Genomic DNA, 18082 nt, shown 5'->3' on the forward strand with positions numbered 1-18082 from the left:
TGAAAAATAAATGTCAGGCACCTCTGAAGCACTGAGTTGAGTTTGAATCTATCATTTTCTATAGAATAATCTCCAGAGGTGTACAAGGCTCCATCTTTTCAGCGAGTTGGATATGCAGAGGAAAGGTCAGACCTGTAATCTATTGTCGAGATGATTTGTACGCAGGGGGAGGCAGAAAGAGACTTTTCATTGTGCCTCAGGTCAAACTCCAACAGCATCGAGTATTGGGAACATCTGATGTGCTGAACAACCAACCGCTGGTGTCGAGGCCGTGAGATGTACGGCACAGTGACGGTGCGGGGTTGCATTTCGGTGTGAGAAAAGTTTGAGTTTCTATTCACGCTGCCTTTTTTTTCTTTGTCACTTCAGGCCACAAGTTAACCGACACTTCTGTGTCGGGTGCAAGTTAAGAGTTTATTTTTCCTCAGGGACCAAATTGATTAAAATGTAAGTTTCTTCCGTTAAGTAAAGACACTTAAATTGCACCATGATGCTGCGGTTTAGCCTGACTGAGGTTACCTTGGCTTCACACAGGAGGAATTGAGCAGAGGGTGGGAGGTTGTGCACGAACACACGCACGCTCACACACACACGCACACACACACACACACACGCGCATACGCAAGCACACTATGAACCAGACAAAAACTGCCCATGCTGTGTCACATCTTGTGCCAAAGCAGTGAGGTTTCCTCTAAAAAGAAACAGTGAACCAACTGAGGAAGTCAGTCTGTTTAATATTACAAAAACCACACTGGGAACTGGGAGCCGACGGGTTTATGCAGTAGCATCTGGCGTCACCGCAAATGCCTGCCAGGGCGCACATTAGATCAGAATAATTGGCCAGGACAGCAGCGTGAGATGGACAAATGAGAGCCTCCTCCTGGGTGACCTGATGGCCGAGAGCGAACAACGCCACGTCAGTGTCTGATAAGGAGCTTGTGAATGAAAGAAAAACGTCGAGAAGTTTTAATGGAGAAGTGCTGCCTTCAGGTTTTTAAGTTAATGCTTTTAATATTAGGCAGGTTTACTCAGTCACGCACAAAGCCAATAGATAACTTTGTGTGCCAAGTCTCAACCTCTTCACCACACAATCTAAAGGTTTCCTGATTCTTTGATAAACACTTCCTGGTGGTTACTTTTTATTAATAATAATAATAATAATAATAATCCATTTAATTTATATAGCGCTTTTCAAGATATTTAAAGACACTTTACATGTTACACCATAGACACAGCTACAGGGAGCAATGCAGGGTTAAGTGTCTTGCTCAAGGACACATCGACTAGGGGTGGGATTGAACTGCCAAGCCCCTGATTGAAAGACGGGCATGCTAACCACTGACCCACAGTCGCCCCGACTATGGGTCGGTGGGTTAGCTGAAAGCTTATGTTTATCTCTGTATCTATATGGAAAATCAGTGTCAAGTGGTTCGAAATTGGCATTGATTATAGAGGTATGGGTTACTTTTATGGTCACCCTAGTTGGGCACTTGGATTCACTCACTTGACCTTTTGTTGAGATCATTGTATAAAACTGAAGCATTGAAGAGGCCTAACGCCATCAGAACAAACCTGGATAATTAATTAAGTGGGATACGCAAACTTGGAAACATCATACATTTTTGATACATTTCTATGCAGATGATACCATTGAAAAAAATGTACTTGGTGGCACACCACCTATCAACATGCACCTTCATGCAGTCATTTTGCATGTTGTGCTGCTGCATGGAGATGACCCATACACCTACTACCTTGGCTATTATTATAAAAATGTCAACTTAGGGTGCAACATGTTAAACCTGAGGGGCAATGCTATCTTGTATTCCCCTCTCCCTGTGTTCTTTGGACAGCAACATTAGCTTAATAACTGTAATATAAATCATTGTTTTGGAAAAGTTTGGGGGAAAGTAATAATATTACAGTAAAGCAAAACAGCTGATAACGGCCAAAATGTCGTTGAGGAAGCATAACGACCGCTCTCCAGTCATTTTGCATTTTCATGTCATTGTTCTATCAACAACTACATGAACAGAAATACTATGAGGAGAAAATTCTTTTACCGTTACGATACATCTGTGTTTTTATGTTTTGCTGAGAGATATACTTTTAACCTTATAGTGGCTATAAAATATAGTTTTGTTTCCTAAATAAAACCATTATATGTGTCATTGACGTCTTCAAAACACATATCCAGTATCGGGGTGTCTTTGCTTTTGGACTTTTGGAAAATACAACCATTTGGAAATTGTTAGCAATAGTTTTGGATCGCCCATATCTATATATACACGTACCGTACCTCCAATTAAAAATGGAAGCATTTATTTTTGATGTTCAGTACAATGATACACACAAACAGTTATTGCAAAAGGTAGAGATAAATAACTTTGGCATACGGAAAAAAAATTGTAAAACATCCATGACACAATGGCAATGTAAAAATAGCTAAAAATGAAAACTGGGAGGCTAATACTACTGTACAGTGACACAAACAAACAAGACATGTTGGACCTAACGTTTCCCTTTCATTACACAAATAAATATCGACGATGAACAATCTCAAACGTAGCGAGAATTGCGTGACGCTCGGCATTCCTGAAGGCATTCCTGAAGCGAGCGCATTTGAGACAGAATTAAGAGTTGTAATGAACACCACCCAACTGATTCTACATGTGCAACTTTGATCTTCTCTTTGAGAATCTTTGGTAGAAAAAAGGCATGATAGTACAGAAAGAAAAATGTAGACGAAATATTTACACATAATACGGTCTCATTAGCGAGACAATTTCAGCAATTACCGCGGCTTCAGATTAAATCTGTAAGGAAACGAGAGGGGAGCAAAAAGGAAGAGAAAAAAAAAACTGCTGATGAAAAAGCACCTTTCTTTGCCTTGGTGGTAATAATAGAGGAGCGGAGAGAGTAAATCAGCTGGAGCCAGCTCTCGACATAAAAAAAAAAGAAAAAAAAAGGACTTGAATAAAGAGGCTCCCATTTTCCATGACACCATCAGCCCTCACTGGCTTAAAGAAGAGAAAATACCTATATGTTCTGATCTGTGAGCTGAATGAAATAGTCTTCAGCGCACATAGGTAATAGTCCAGATCTGCTCCAGTGCATTTTTTTTTTGTCTCTCTAAAATGCACTCAGGGCACACTATTGCTATTCCACAGCAGTCAGATCCATTCAGAAGATTTATTAGATTCCAGTCTGTTCTGCTTCATCCAATTAGCGTAAAGGACAACAGGATAAAGGGACAATCTAGTTTGCTCCGAAGTGGACGAGATACGGAACGCCGCAACGAGCGGCAGACGTTCATTTCTAACATCCTGTGTGGTTCCAGTGGCAGATATTACGCTGGTCTCGGGTCAGTCCAAGTCATCTTTGCACACGCAGGCGCACTCCTCGTGGTGCTCCAAGGGCACGTCGGCCATGGACTTCTGCAAGCCTCTGACGCCGGTTCGGTGCTTCAGCAGCAGCACCTGTCGAAGAGAAGGAGGCTTTAGTTAACGGCTGTACTTCTGCAGTGGTTCTCAAGCTTCTTTTTTTTTTCCAGTAATGAACCCGCTGTGAAATATATATTTTTTTTCAGCCGAGTACCCCCTAACCAGTGCAAAGCATTTTGGGTTGGAAAAAAAAAGAAGTAATACGCAGCATTTTGCCATCCGTGTCTGATTTGATATAGAATATATACAATTCAGTACTTACACTTATATGTTCTTGAATATTTATTAAATAACTATTTTCAAAGGATTTTTTGATGAATGCTCATTTTAAATATACGTTTTTGTAAATATCAGATACCCCCTAGAGTGCCTTCGCGTACCCCCAGGGGTACACATACCCCCATTTGAGAACCACTGCTGTAGAGCATTGCTCTCTGGGTACTTTATTCATAAATTATACCAGTTTGTTAACAATTGTGTCAGGTTTCAAGGTGTTCACCGAAGGCCTAAAAAAGGACATAATTGACCCATTGCACAACATTTTTCTAAAGAGTTTTGATAATACCAATAACCAAAGGCTCAATCTCAGTTTCTGAGCCGTATAGAAGTGATTAAAGTACAATAGTGTTTTGCAGTGTAATGGGAATATTGCTTTTCTGAGAGCCTTGCTACTACAATATGTGAGTGGTTATACATGTTAGGTCATGAAATCCCTAAATTGAAGTATGAATGTGCTCAACAAATGTCATGTTTATCACATTATGCTGTAACTTGTGTATAATTAGAAAATACTGTAAAGGGTGTAACTTATGTAAACATAATATAAACTGAAATGTTTATATAGACTATACAGGTTACACGCTCCTCGTACTTTCACAATCACACACATATATATATTTACCTCGTGGTATTTCTTGGTCACCCTGGCTGGAACGCACTGGCAGTCGTAGCAGCGGTGAGAGCAGCAGGCACAGTTTCCACCACAGCGCTTCACCAGGAGGCAGCTCGGCCAGAAAATGGCATCTGTCCTCTTCAGCTCCTCACGCAAGGACACAGAGAAGTTACGTGGAGTGCAGCTGTACAGTCGAACTTCCTCCCTCAACAGATTGAGATCAAGTCCTCCTCGAAGACACACAGAGAAGTCACGATCAGAATCACTTTGCCATCGTCTTTCTGACACAAATATTATAGTTTTGAGTTGTTAATCAACGGCTCTTTTAATACGTCGCGCTTTAAAAACAAAATCATATTGTTTAGTAAACTATTTGTATTTTCTTTCACAATGTGCGAGTTACAAAGCATCCTACCTCTGGCCTTCTTATTAAGGATTAAGGATTTGCCCAGCACATGCCATGTGGGTTTGTACAACTCCTCCATATCCAGCTGCCATCGCTCCGGCTCCAGGTACTTCATGACCTCCTCCACGGTGCCCAGCCCTGCCACCGCCTCTGACAAGTCCTCAATACCCTGCTGGGATGGGGGGACAACCGCAGGGACTTCGGTTCCTGATACACTCTGGCAAGATGAAACCCCGGCAGATGAGATGGAGAGAGAGAGAGACAGAAAGGAAAAAAGGTCAATTATTCAGTAAATACAGTATTTATCTATAATCAGAATCAGCTTTATTGGCCATGTGTGCACATACATGGAATTTGACTCCGGTTACGCTCTCGTCGTACATACATGTAATATACAAATGACACGATAAATATAACAAGACATTAAAGACAGAGTAGCAACAGGTATGTACAAAATAAAAACAACAATGACAATGAATTGGGGATGTTAGTGCATAAAGGTGATAATAGTGCAAGTATTGCAGATGGAGGCGACTGATATACTGTATGTATAAAGTTGCATAAGGGAAATTGATCACATTCATATGCTTAATTTTTGTTTGATCGACCCGTACACTGGGTTCAATCCTCCTGAACTGTGCCAGAGAAAACATAATGCTTGTGTCCCAGACACATATTGAAGCTTCCACACCCAGAAACCCGCCTCATTACTGCCTGAGGATACATCCAGAGACACTTATTGACTTTAAGAGCTCTCTTGGTTACGAAACACTTAAACAGGAAAACAACACAGAAGGAACTAATTAGTCAGGGGTGACGAGATGTGCGATATTTGTAATGTGGGGAAAACCATTTTTTTACGGTATTGTCCTGCAACTAAAAGCTTGGGACTCCACTTCTAATCTCTGGTTGAGAGCAAATTTGCATCTGAACTCCAACAAGACACACATGAAAAACTTGTATCCAAACCGTTCAATGCACTAAAGTGGAGACGTCAACTGATGGCATCATTTTTTTTTTGTTTTGTTACATTATCAAATGTGGTCACATCTCTGTCACCTCCTCTGCCCACTTTGCATAACAACATTTGTCCTTTTCAGCTCCCGTAGGCGGCGGTATTCTTCATTTCAAGCTCCCGGCCCTCCAGGCTTACGGCGTGCAGTCACAGAGAAGATTGATACCCGGGGTGACGGTCTCCCCGCGAGAGAAGAGGCTAATCTGTGGAACCTTTCAGTCCTGTGACGCCTAGTTTGTCCAACATGTCAGCTCGTTGGGTCTCTCTAATCTTTGGTGACTGACAGGTAGAAGGCAACATTGTGACACTTACAAAAAAAAAAGAAGCCTGTGAAAACATCGGCTGCTGGCTGCGTCTTTAAGCTTTAAGCAGAAATGTTTGAAAAGAAAAAAAATAAATAATGATTCCAGGAATCTGTAGCTTCCCTTTGATGACTTATAGAGCCGAATTAGGAAGGAATTCAATGAGAAATGATGGCTAGAGGAGGTGAGGCTTTCTTTTCCTCTGAGAGAGACACCAACATTGCACAGATTTGTGGTTTGATTCTTATTTACTACTTATGCAAACAAAATTATATATATATATATATTCAATCATGGTGCTGTAAAACCACCCTGGACAAAAACGTATCCATCAAGAGGCTTATATCAAAGGGTGTATTTATAATCAACCACCGGTAGAGCCAACATATATATTTAAGATGGATATATACGTAGTTATTTTTTCTACAAGACTTGACCATTGGCACCTTTTCTATCCACTAACAACTGCTTTTTTCAATTCATAAAAACAACAATCCAGAACAACTGTATGTAGTAGAACTGCAGGACGTTTGTTTAAAAGGAACGATTTGGGTGAATTCTTGTGGATATCGCATTAGAAATCATTTCTAATACAACTCTCTGCAAGTTTTTTTGAATTCTTCACACTCCAAAAAAAAAATCGGTGTTCTCTCCCGTGTTGTAATGCTGATGCTTCACCGTTGTCTGTTTGCTTGTTTTAATGGCGTACTTTTATAATGCAGTACGAGAATGTTTAGCAGCGAGGGAGGGCTCTGTGACGAAAGCTCTTCAGGTCTTTACTGTGACCTTATCCTGTGTGATTTAACATCTTGAATAATAATAATAATAATAATAATAATGTAGTCTTCTTCACAGAAATTAATGAAATGCTGAGATTAAGGCCAACTGTATATTATTTGTTTTTCCCAACCCCTTAAAAATCAAAAAAGCCTCACGACCCCTCTGAAGCTTTAGTGACCCCTTGGGAGGGTCACGACCCGCAGGTTTAGAACCAGTGGACACAACGGACAAACAATAAATTAGCTAAAACACACCAGCAAGTGTATTGACAGGTTTACATTGAATACAATGCGTAAGACACTAAAAAAAAAACCTGAAGATTTATGAAAAAGGGGGAAGTCTGTGCAATACACTCAGACTTAAAGTGTCCGTTTGTCGTAGATTTTAAGATGCCGGTGGTTTGACATGGCTGCACCACAGGCTTAAAAAAAAAAAACAAAAAAAACACAGCTGATGCCCAGCTGTGTTCATGCCACCGATTAGACTCATTAAACGAGGCTGCCATCATAACCACGGAACATATCGTTGGTTCATTTGGCACCTCCTGAGATGAGCAGACACAACCGGTCATATACAGTAAGAACAAGTCAAAACAGGTCCTCTGAGCACAACTGCATTTCCAGACAATGGTGGGAAAGCTGGGATTCTTTTGAGTTGAGCCTCGGCAGTGGCTTTCAGCGTGGACTGGAAACCATTAACAGCTTGTGAATGTCGACGGTGCAACACTCTCCCAATTAGCGGCGCTCTGCGAACTCCGGCGTCAGATAGAGAAACCAGGCAAGATGGTGTGAATTAAAGCTTTAAGCAGCAGATGAGAGCTCCTGTTTTAAGACGGTCTTAAACAAAGTACTAAAAAAAAAGAAAAAAAGAAACGGACCACCAACTGCAGTAGCTGGCGTTCAGCGTGTCAGTGCGTCACGTTTCAAATATTACGACGCCAGTATCGGAGGAGTAATGGAATAAGTATAATTAATTAGTGGCCCTGTACTTGTAAAGCGCTTTAACACTAGATGACATCATTCACACCCATTAATACACTGATGGGAGGAGCTAATGTTGTACCTGCGCACTAGCAGTAATTAACATTCACACACAGATTCATACACGGCTATGGGAGATATTTTAGGGTTTAAGCGTCTTGCCCAAGGGCACATCGACATGGGCTAGCGACCCTGTGAGCCAGTCGCCCAAAATTAATCTAGATCTATGATTTGATATATGATGGATGATTTTATTTTTTGCAATCAACGTAACGCAACGCTGAGTGTGATAGTTTGAGATGCAGGTCAACTGACCAAACCTCAGTGTTGTAGAGATTATAATCCGGATTTCTACAGGAAAATACAAGATTTTGGTTGAGATTTTTAACGATTTAGGACCAAAAAAAACCATATTGTATATTTCTGAACAAAACAGACTCATAATTAGCTACAATTGCAATGTTTGTATGCGAGTCGTGGTGCAGGGAGCAGCAAAGGCAGAAAGGACCCAAATGCAGACTTAAAAAAATACTTAAAGTGAAACAGGCAGAAACAAGATATAAACAAAACGCCATGCAGCAATGAAGACAAAGACCAAGAAGACGAGCTGATGAAAGACAAGGGGAGAACAGAGACTAAAAGGAGGGAGGTAACGAGCGACAGGTGACAGCATGGCTGACGAGCAACAGGTGACGCTCAAAAAGGGCGTCGAACAAACAAAGGCAGGAAGTAAAAACATGGGGAGAGGACTTTCAAACTAAAACAGGAATAACCGTAACAAACGATAGTTAGTTTGTTAGCCTTAAAGAACACGAGTGTCCTGTTAGTTGCAGAAAAACGTACAATTGTGAATCTTACAACATAAGTAAACATATAAATGCACGGGCAGCAGACGGGTATTTAACAAGATTACAACGTACAACTCTATTGAAATAATTGGGTATTTCGAAAGAGACAAAGTGTAAAAGCTTGAAATGTTCCTCTTATCGCTGACACATTCTCTAACCTCCTGCCCCTCAAGACGTAACCTTGTGATTACTTCGTTTCCAGCTCTCTTTCGTCGTACGCTCGCTGCGACCGCACGCTCTTATTTCTGGTGACTGAAATGACAGGTTCGGCTAACGATGTTGAGATGAAACTTCTGAAATAGCATCTCGGGAGAGCTCTGGAAAACAATATCTTCTCTTTCGCATGTCGCTGCAAACCACTTCCTTTTGCACAAGACGGCTTCGAGTAAGCAACGAGGTCTGCTGTGCGTGAAGAAAGTGTTTTCTTTCTTTCTTCCTCTCACTATGAGACACACACACACACACACACACACTGCAATTGAGGTTGGTGTAAAAACAGACCTCACTTTATCATGCCAACGGTGAAGCGTATACTGCACTGCCGTCTGATTTAACGAGCATTTTATTCCTTTACTTATTCTGTCCCGTCTACCTTTTTATTCAGTGTGCAAAACTGTCTTCGATCTTAAAAATAAATAAAGCTGGCCCCGCCATCTTCAGCGGGGTTTAATACTTCTGTATTGGGACCTCACAGAGACAATGATGTATGTTTTGCTTGCTCCTTTAACCCACCACTCAACACCCCTCATGCTCCCTTCAACAGACTCCTTCTCTTCTATGTTTTAACAACCTCTTTGCCTCTGCCTTTTTTTTTCTTTGCTTCCCCCCCCCCCCCCCCAAAAAAAAAAATCTCTTCCTGTGAATTACAGACCGGGTCTTATTTTTTTCTTCCCCCCCCCAAAAAAAAAAAATCTCTTCCTGTGAATTACAGACCGGGTCTTATTTTTTTCTCCCCCCCCCCCCCCCCCCCCCCCTTTCTCCATCCCCCAATTCCATTCCATGGAAGTGGTGGGGAGGAATTATTGCTTGTTTAAATATAAACTAAAGTGCCGGCCCCTGCGTGGCACGAGTTGACCACAGAGGAAACAGAGTGCGGCTGTTCTAGCGTGCTATCGTAAAGGAAAGTTCAAAGGGGAGCCGGTCTGAACGTGGCCAAAGCTTCCTTCCCCCCCCCCACCTCATGGTTTCCACACCTCCTCCAGTTGGGATATGAAAGACAAACCCGGTCTCTTATTCCATCACATACTCAGTGACAAGACATTTGAGAATAATTTAATTCTCCTGCCAAGTTTGACTTTTGAATTCCGAAACAGCCCAAAATGACGTATTTTTTTAAGCTAACGCAGGAAAACCGCCGCTCCGCCTCACATCTTCGCTAAGGTGCTGGAAGTATCAAAACGTCCAGAACGATATACGCACACTTAGATCACCGCAGTGGACACTTTATTTGATCTTCAAGCTCTTTTATCATGTTCCCAAAGTGCACCCAACGGGAAGTTCTTATGATTATTAGACGCCACACTCTTCTTTTATAACTATATAACTAATAATTAAATCCCACAAAAAAAACACAAGGTAAGCTTCAAAAAAGGCCAAACATGTATCTGCAGCCTACCATTAGGCCTATATCCCTAACAACATTTAACCATCTAAAAGAAAAAAAGAAAATAGAACCATACGGAGAGACGCCGTTCTGTCTCTTAAATAACATACTTATTACTTAGTCCTTCTCACGGTGTTTTATTGGATGAATCCCGCTCTATTATATTGAGCAAGGCCTTAGTTGTGGCTCTGACTTCACAACCTATTACAGTAAATATACTGTACAATTTGATACAATATATTGGCAACATTAGTTATCATCACCGGAGATTAACCTGGTTTTCAGTGACTTAACGATCTGCATTAACTCGACAAACCCCATTGGCTCTACCACAGGGAGCTCGTCCACACAATGACCGACTTTCCCCTCCTAACATCTCTGTTTATTCCTGAGAAATACAGCTCTAATACTCAGCTCGACACTCGGTGTGCTTTGGGTTTTAAGGATGAAGAAAGAATGCAATAATGACGTGAATGGAGAAAAAAAGAGAAGAAAACAGAAAAGCTTTTGAAGCAGACGGAAAGCAAAAAAAAAAGTCACAGACAGAATACAAAGTGCCGTCGGTGACCTCAGCTGCCTATTTGTGCTTGTCAGATTTCCCAGGGTGCTGCGGGCCATTAGGGATTAATGAGGAGGAGAACTGTTTACTTAAAGAAAGTGAACAGAACTAAAAACATGACAGCTTAAATCATGGCACTCGTCTCTTCAGTTTATCTCCGGGCTTTTGTCAGGGACGATTCTGTGTGTGTGGTCTCAAGACCAGGACCGAGAGAAGTGAGGCAGTGGAAGAGGATGAGGACTGGGGAAGAGAGGGGGTGGATCCAGACCAAGATGGCTAAAAGTACACAGAAGTCTTAACGTTTACATTTTTTTTTTTTACAGAAGTTCTGCGAACATTTTTGTGGAGGCAGAGCGGTTCTAATCTCACTGATTAAGTTAAAATTCAAAGGATTGGAGTTTTTTTTTCTTTTGAAAAGAAAAAAAAGATAACAGTCTTCTTCCCACAGAAACATGAGTGGCCACGTTTTGTAGATTGACGCACAGAAATAACCTCCGAGATGACATTTTGTCTTTTGCGTCGACTGCAAATGAGATCAGCCGGACGGATACGCCGCTCGTTATACTGACCGGGTCGGGCGAAACCAAACAAAAATGCCCCCCCCCCTCCTTCCTCCTGAAAAGAAACCAGATAACACAAAGTTAACCCGAGTCAGAGACGGGCTGGAACAAGGATGTTTTTTGGCAAACATTTTTAACAATAAGTACGTTTTTTTTTTTTTTTGTGGTTTAAAGGGAAGCGGATGACAATCTTCAAGATAATCTAGGTGTCAAACTAATTTTCCCCCTGGGCCACATCAAGCCTTGCGGTTGCCCTCAAAGGGCCGTTGTAACTGTAACCCTTTATAAACTACTCCCAAGCGTTTGTTAAATAACACAAAAAGCACTTCTATCTCTTAATTTCTGCTTTTATTTTCAGCCGTCTTGAATGCACCCCCTCCCCCGCCCCCCACCCCGAAGGGTCAGAGGACCTCTTTGTGAATGTGAAGCCACTTATTTTCTCCATCCCAGTATCAAGAATCGGTGACATTGAGACACAGTGCAGGTTAACGGGGGTTTATGGTTTTATATGTGAGGGTGATATGGAACATAACGGTTCGATGATTTAACAGTGGAAACAATACGGACACCATAAAAATGAGAAAAACCTCTGAAGTTCATTATTTTCGATTTGTTGTGTGATTTTCTAACGTTTTAGGACGACTCCAGGGTCCGTAAAAAAGGAAAAAAAAAGTAGGGTGTACGCTCTCTCATCGCAAAGATGGTGGACATTTCGTTGGGATACGTGTATACGCTGCACATCATAACATAATACAAATAAAAGACACCACGTTGCCAGATGTTCTGAAGGGCTTGAACATAATTCTTCCCCCACCTGCTTTAAACCTTGCGTCCGTGTTATGCAACAAGTTAAAATGATCTTTAATTGTGCTTGCAGTGAGAGAGGCATCGCTTACTGCCGTGTGGGATGATGAGAGGCAGAGAAATGCTGTACTGTACGTACCACAGGGAGGACGGAGTAGCGGATGCAGAAGCCCGGCTCGGAGGGGAAGTACTCATCAGAGATGAAGCGGATCCTGATCTGACTGCCTTTAGAAGTGTGACTAGCTGGTGCCGACTGTGACCCGCACCAGCGACCCAGGACGGCGTTCTCAGTCGGATCCTCTATCTCCACAAAGTCGTACCTGGTAGAGTGAATGAGACACACACAGTGCACAAACTGTAAATTTTTTTTCGTCTCCAAGTTATGACGCACACAGCCGCCATTTTGGCTTTCGTTTGAGCTTTCGCGCGGCACATTTAGATCTCTTCACATGCACGTTAGTTCACTTTAATTGCGCTCGCTGTGAGCTCGGCGCCACCTTTTGATGTCGGCCGCGGCCGCTTCCTCCTCGGCTCTGCCTTGCCCCGTCTGAATGTGAGATTTTTTTAATATCAATAAAGCTGCCCAAGGGAAATAAAGGTTTAACCTCATTTAAAAAATTAAAAAAAAATTAAAAAAAGCCTAGCTGTGAGAGATGAGATTTGTTTCTTATTTACAGCCTGAATTAAAAAAGTCAAATGAACAGAAGATTGCCAGTGAGGACACATCTCAGGTTGGTTGACAGTGCAGCATTAGCAGCTATTCTTAGCTGTTATGGCTGCTGATGCCTTTTGACAGACCTATTACAGCCATGCTACGAGTTGTCAATGAAATATGGCTTTAATTAAACCTTGAGCCTACAACACTGTACTGTGTGTTGATTGTGGAGGACTGCAGGTGTCTTGGACTCAGTCGTTTGAAAACTCTCTTGGAAATCATCAAATGTACATGATTGCTGGTGTATGTTGGACTTTTTTTTTTTTTTGGGACAATATGAAAAAGTGCAGAATGCAAATGCGAAAAATAATTCTGCAATAATGTGTATCTACTAACCTCCTATATTGAGTATTCAGAGTCATATTTCTATTTTCACTGTCAGCAACTCTTCACATACTTCACATTTAAATTAGATTTAACATACATGGGTGTCATTGGGTTTAAATCATTTCAAGAAGAAGAAAATGAGTGTGATCTCCCTCGTCGTGGGGGATCACTCTTTGTGACCCTGTGATTATGTGACAGTCTCTCTCTCTCTCTTCTCTCTCTCTCTCTGCACCGGCCACCCTGCCATCCCATAATACAGAAGCGTAGGGTTCCACGCTCCAGACTCCTTTGGTGTGCTGAGGCCAACGTGGACCGACCTCTGCCCTCGAGCCACGACCGGTTCAGGAGTTCAGCCCTGTATTATTTATACCTGTGCGTAACCAGCGGCTGCATTCAATACCGACCTTGTTTCAACCGACTCTTCGCAAGTCTGGGATTAATCACTTTGCCATTTACGTCAACACGCACGCTTAACCTCCCTTTCGGCGCTGCCAATTCGGATATTTGGGTTCCGAGGACATTGTTTACATTTTGCGCATGGCTTGACAGATTCAGTTCAAGCTGGTTTCAATAAAACAACATCGAGGGACATGAGAGAAACTAAAAATGGATTTTCTGTGATGTTAAATAAACTGAAGGGGAGATGGAGGGGAAGGGGCGATACATTCACTGACTCCGCTGGCTTTTTGGGGATTTGGAAAGTCATACAGGAAGTTTGTAACTGCACAAACAAACATATTGGGGTAAGGTGAAACTGAAAGTATGCTTTTGGCAGTGCACAAATGTTAAAGACGACTTTAAAGCGCAAAAACCAAACTGCCGTGAAATGTTTTTTTTGGGGGGCAATAAAGGGATAACATACGAGTTTAGCTTTCTCTCTCTCTCTGCCTTTCTCGATGGAGGTCGGTGAAGAGAGAAGCCTTCCTCTCTCTGAAAACCCAGCCCTCAGATAGCTCCAGAGCTTTTTTTTGACAGATGGCTCATCAATAATGCACGACACCCCCCCACCCCCCCCTCGATCATCAGACATCGCCATGTGTTCAGAATCACCTGTCGAACAGCGGTTCTCAGATTTACAAAATGCGCCGACATACACACCGAACTGTAACGTACAGTACACGGCGAACGGGTTCGGGACGACCGGCAGAAAGCGTGGCCTTCCTTGCTCAACGCAGGGGCCACACTGCTGTTTAATATTCGCAAAGCTTTTCTCCTACAAAGTGTTTTTTTCCTCGTGCATTATTAATAGATACCGCATCCACCGCGGCCATGACGCAGATTAGCAACACCAACACTGTTTTTTTTTTGTGTGTTTTTTTTAGTCCTCTCCTTTTCAGACTAAAAAGGCAGAGAGCAGAAACGCCTCTCCGAGATCAGTCCTGTCTGTGAGCCCGTCGAGCACGACTCTGCTGCTGCCATGCCAACCGGCAGCAAGACCCAATCCCCCTTCAATATGCCTCTCCTCCGGTGGATTTTTTGGTAAGAATGCTTTTCATCGCGGACAAACGTAATTGCAGATGAGCATCTCGGCTACACGGCTTCCCTCTCGTCCCCCCCCCCCCCCCCCCCCCCCCCCCCCCCCCCCCCCCCCCCCCCCCCCCCCCCCCCCCCCCCCCCCCCCCCCCCCCCCCCCCCCCCCCCCCCCCCCCCCCCCCCCCCCCCCCCCCCCCCCCCCCCCCCCCCCCCCCCCCCCCCCCCCCCCCCCCCCCCCCCCCCGGGCGCTCCAGGCGTCGCTGCCAAAGCTGAACACATCTCCCACCGTTGTTTGTTCATTTCCCCCCCCCTCTCCTCCATTGCTGTGAATCACTGGGCAGGAGATGACTCGTCCGGTTTATTTGCATCACATTGTGCAGTGACACAACCACTGTGTGTTTTCTCTCTGCCAATACAGTGGAATGAAGTTCAGTACATTCAGTTTTAACACACGTGAAAGATGAAGTGTATATTTTCCGACTATAGGCCAGAGGCTTGTGCATGTGAGTGTGTGTGTGAGGGACGAGAGAGAGATAGAGAAAGGGTGAGAGAAAAGACAAGCACATCCACTTGTGAATGTATGTCTGTTTCTGCTTGTGATTGCATGCTGCGTTCATCTGTCTGCCAACCCTGCCAAGAGCGTGTATCTCGGGATCCGATCAAAAACCCTGTTGGGCCTCATTCCCGGGGAAGGAGTGAAACATGTGAAAGTGGGAGCGGTAGACGTGGCGATGACTTGGCCCGACCCTGAAAAAAAGAAAAAAGAAAAAAGGATGCTGTCATTGTCTCTCGCCCCTCTCCCCCGAGGACGACTGACTAGTTCAGTCTTGCGCGGGCCGGACGGCACAAAGCGTTGTCAGTCCGCGCCCTCATTTCGTCAACGTGCGCCGAGCGGACTGTTTTTTTTGGTTCGTTTTTCAATTTTCCAAAAGCAGGATATACGGGAAGTATATTGTCAAACAGAGGCATGAATCCTGAACGGCAGCACCTGAAGACAGCTAAAACCAGACTCCGGAGCAAAATATGGAGTCAGATCTCTCAAAAGATGCACGTTAATCTCCAGCTGCCGTGTCCGACGCAAAAGCTTTGCACTGTCATTCACCCTGTCATCCATTAGGGGGCTCTCCAGGAATGACTAGCGAGGCCACACTCCCCCCCAGCAATTCTCTACCTCCTCCAATGCTAACCAGTCAGCTGTGATATATTGATAGCAGGGCACTGGGCGTAATGCAGTGAGGGTAAATCGATGGTTTGAGGCTCGGGATCCCAGTTTCAATTGAATGGCAACCGATGCAAACCCAGACAGTAATTGAAAGTGGACTCCTCAATAAAGCAGAGGATGCATTGTGTGTGTGTGTGTGTGTGTGTGTGTCAGAAGGTGTGCCGGTCTGAACCATGTCATCGGGACCACGTCCCGGGCAAAATAAATCACTCTGCTGCGGAGTTTTCAATATTCAATAGCTGCTACGGCAGACCAAAAGGCAATTTCCCAAATGGACACACTCTAAATCTTGAAAGATGGTTCGGGCCACGCAAGGGAGGTCACGTCTCAACCCCCGCCACGCGCCACGCGGTGAAGCCGACATTTCTTCGAGAGACGGCCGAGCAGAGGAAAACTTTTAAAGAGAACCTACAGCTACCTTCAGAAGGAGATCTTCCTTCTCATCAAGTGAAATCAATAACCTTTTCATTTAGACAACGAAAGCTTCCTTTTCTCGTCTTTTTAAAAAGGGACATCTATAAACCATTCAAACAATACACTTGTTTTTGGGGAGGTCGGCACCTTTGTCGAAGGACCCGTGTATCCTGACCTTCTCGCACACAATAGGCCCAGAAAAGTAGCCTATAGTTCGCGGACAGTCAGAAAGAAAGGACACTGACAAATATGTTGCAAATAATCAGGATAGAGAGAGTGAGACATATTCTTACTTGCACATGCCATCTTCTGGGTCCTCCAGACCGAACCTCTCGTCAAAGGCGAGCTGGATCCTCATGTTGTTGGTCGCCACGAGTCTCCAGACCAGCACAGTATTCCTGGGATAAGTGTGTGGGAAGTCTGGGCTGTGGACCATTCCCTCTCCAGACACTGTGATGATCTTCTCCTGATGGGAATCTTGCACTCCTTTTAAAAAAAACAGAAATCAGATTGTGTTTTTGTAGCAGTTTCATTGGTGCAGGTTGAATAAGTTCGAAACCCAGGTGCATTATTTGGTATTCAATCTCGAGATTTGAAACGTAGACATGTCAAGCACTTTGCCGAAAGAGACGGTGCAGTATGAAATATTGAGCAGATGTCCGATATGAAAAGGTGGGACTTTAAAGAAGGAACACCGGATTGATGCTCCCTTAATGCTTTATTCATCCTTCGACGTCTGTCTCTAACTCAAACACCGTATTAGTATTTATACAGGCGGATTATTAAATGATGAACCAATATCATTGTTCCATTGGGGTGTGTCTTTAACCTTAACATGCATAAACAAATGCAAGAAAATATACAAACACGCGACAACAACAAAACGCTCAGCGGCTCTGAAGCTTTTACAGAAATCTACAGGACTAATTTAAGAGAAATTAAGGGGATGTTTCATTATTGATATTTCAATTTTGTATTGATTCCATTATGGAAATCGCTGAAACTTCATTGAAAGGAGCCTGGGCTCATAATCAGGGCGTTGCTCTGATACACACAGAGGTGTCAAAAGTATTCACATTCATTACTCAAGTAGAAGTATAGATACTAGGGTTTAAAAATACTTCTGTAAAAGTTGAAGTATCAACTCAAGCTTTTTACTTAAGTAAAAATGTAAAAGTGCTGGTTTCAAAACTACTTAAAAGTATAAAAGTAAAAGTAATGTAAGGGGAATTTTTTTCCATTAAGGACAAACTCTTAAGCCACGTCTCAGGGGCCTATAGTGCACTACCCCCCCCCCCCCAAAAAATAATCATTTTACTAAAGGCCATACTGACTATAATGTTGTATTAAAATGTTATGTTGAAAAATGTGGGATGCACTAGGCTACCCATTTCAGCTGCATATATGCCCAGATGATCTTGGCCTAGCAGTAAGATCCCTGACTTACAACTGTTGTCCCACCCAAAGATATGAGTTCGAATCCCGTAAATGTAACTTTTGTCATATCTTTTTTTTGGTTTACTTTACTACAGAGTTCTGCACAAAACAAGCTCCAAAGTCGATTATGTTTTATTTGTAACAATTTTATTTCAAAGGAAGAGCAATTTGGTAACTTCCTGTTTCAGCACATAAACAGCAAGCGACGTTTCAACTCGAGTGGACTCTTTCTCTCAAAAGACTCGGTATGTTTAGACCAGACACTGTACACGAGAAGGTTTAACATTGAATTGAGGAAT

The 18082-nt window shown here is 43.1% G+C and overlaps 1 protein-coding gene across 1 annotated transcript in view; it reads right to left on the reverse strand.

Annotated features, from left to right (window-relative positions):
- Positions 1 to 2308: 2308 nt before the first annotated feature.
- The window catches only part of pdgfc (platelet derived growth factor c), a gene marked incomplete at its 5' end in the record, with an annotated part of 41692 nt that continues 25918 nt past the window's right edge, over positions 2309 to 18082 (reverse strand). The window contains 5 exons of the mRNA XM_034543003.1: positions 2309 to 3482; positions 4348 to 4565; positions 4754 to 4961; positions 12335 to 12515; positions 16640 to 16832. Coding sequence (XP_034398894.1) covers positions 3369 to 3482; positions 4348 to 4565; positions 4754 to 4961; positions 12335 to 12515; positions 16640 to 16832 — 914 coding nt within the window. The remainder of the gene's footprint in view (positions 3483 to 4347; positions 4566 to 4753; positions 4962 to 12334; positions 12516 to 16639; positions 16833 to 18082) is intronic.

Source organism: Cyclopterus lumpus, chromosome 10 (assembly GCF_009769545.1).
Source record: "Cyclopterus lumpus isolate fCycLum1 chromosome 10, fCycLum1.pri, whole genome shotgun sequence".
Lineage (NCBI taxonomy): Eukaryota > Metazoa > Chordata > Actinopteri > Perciformes > Cyclopteridae > Cyclopterus > Cyclopterus lumpus.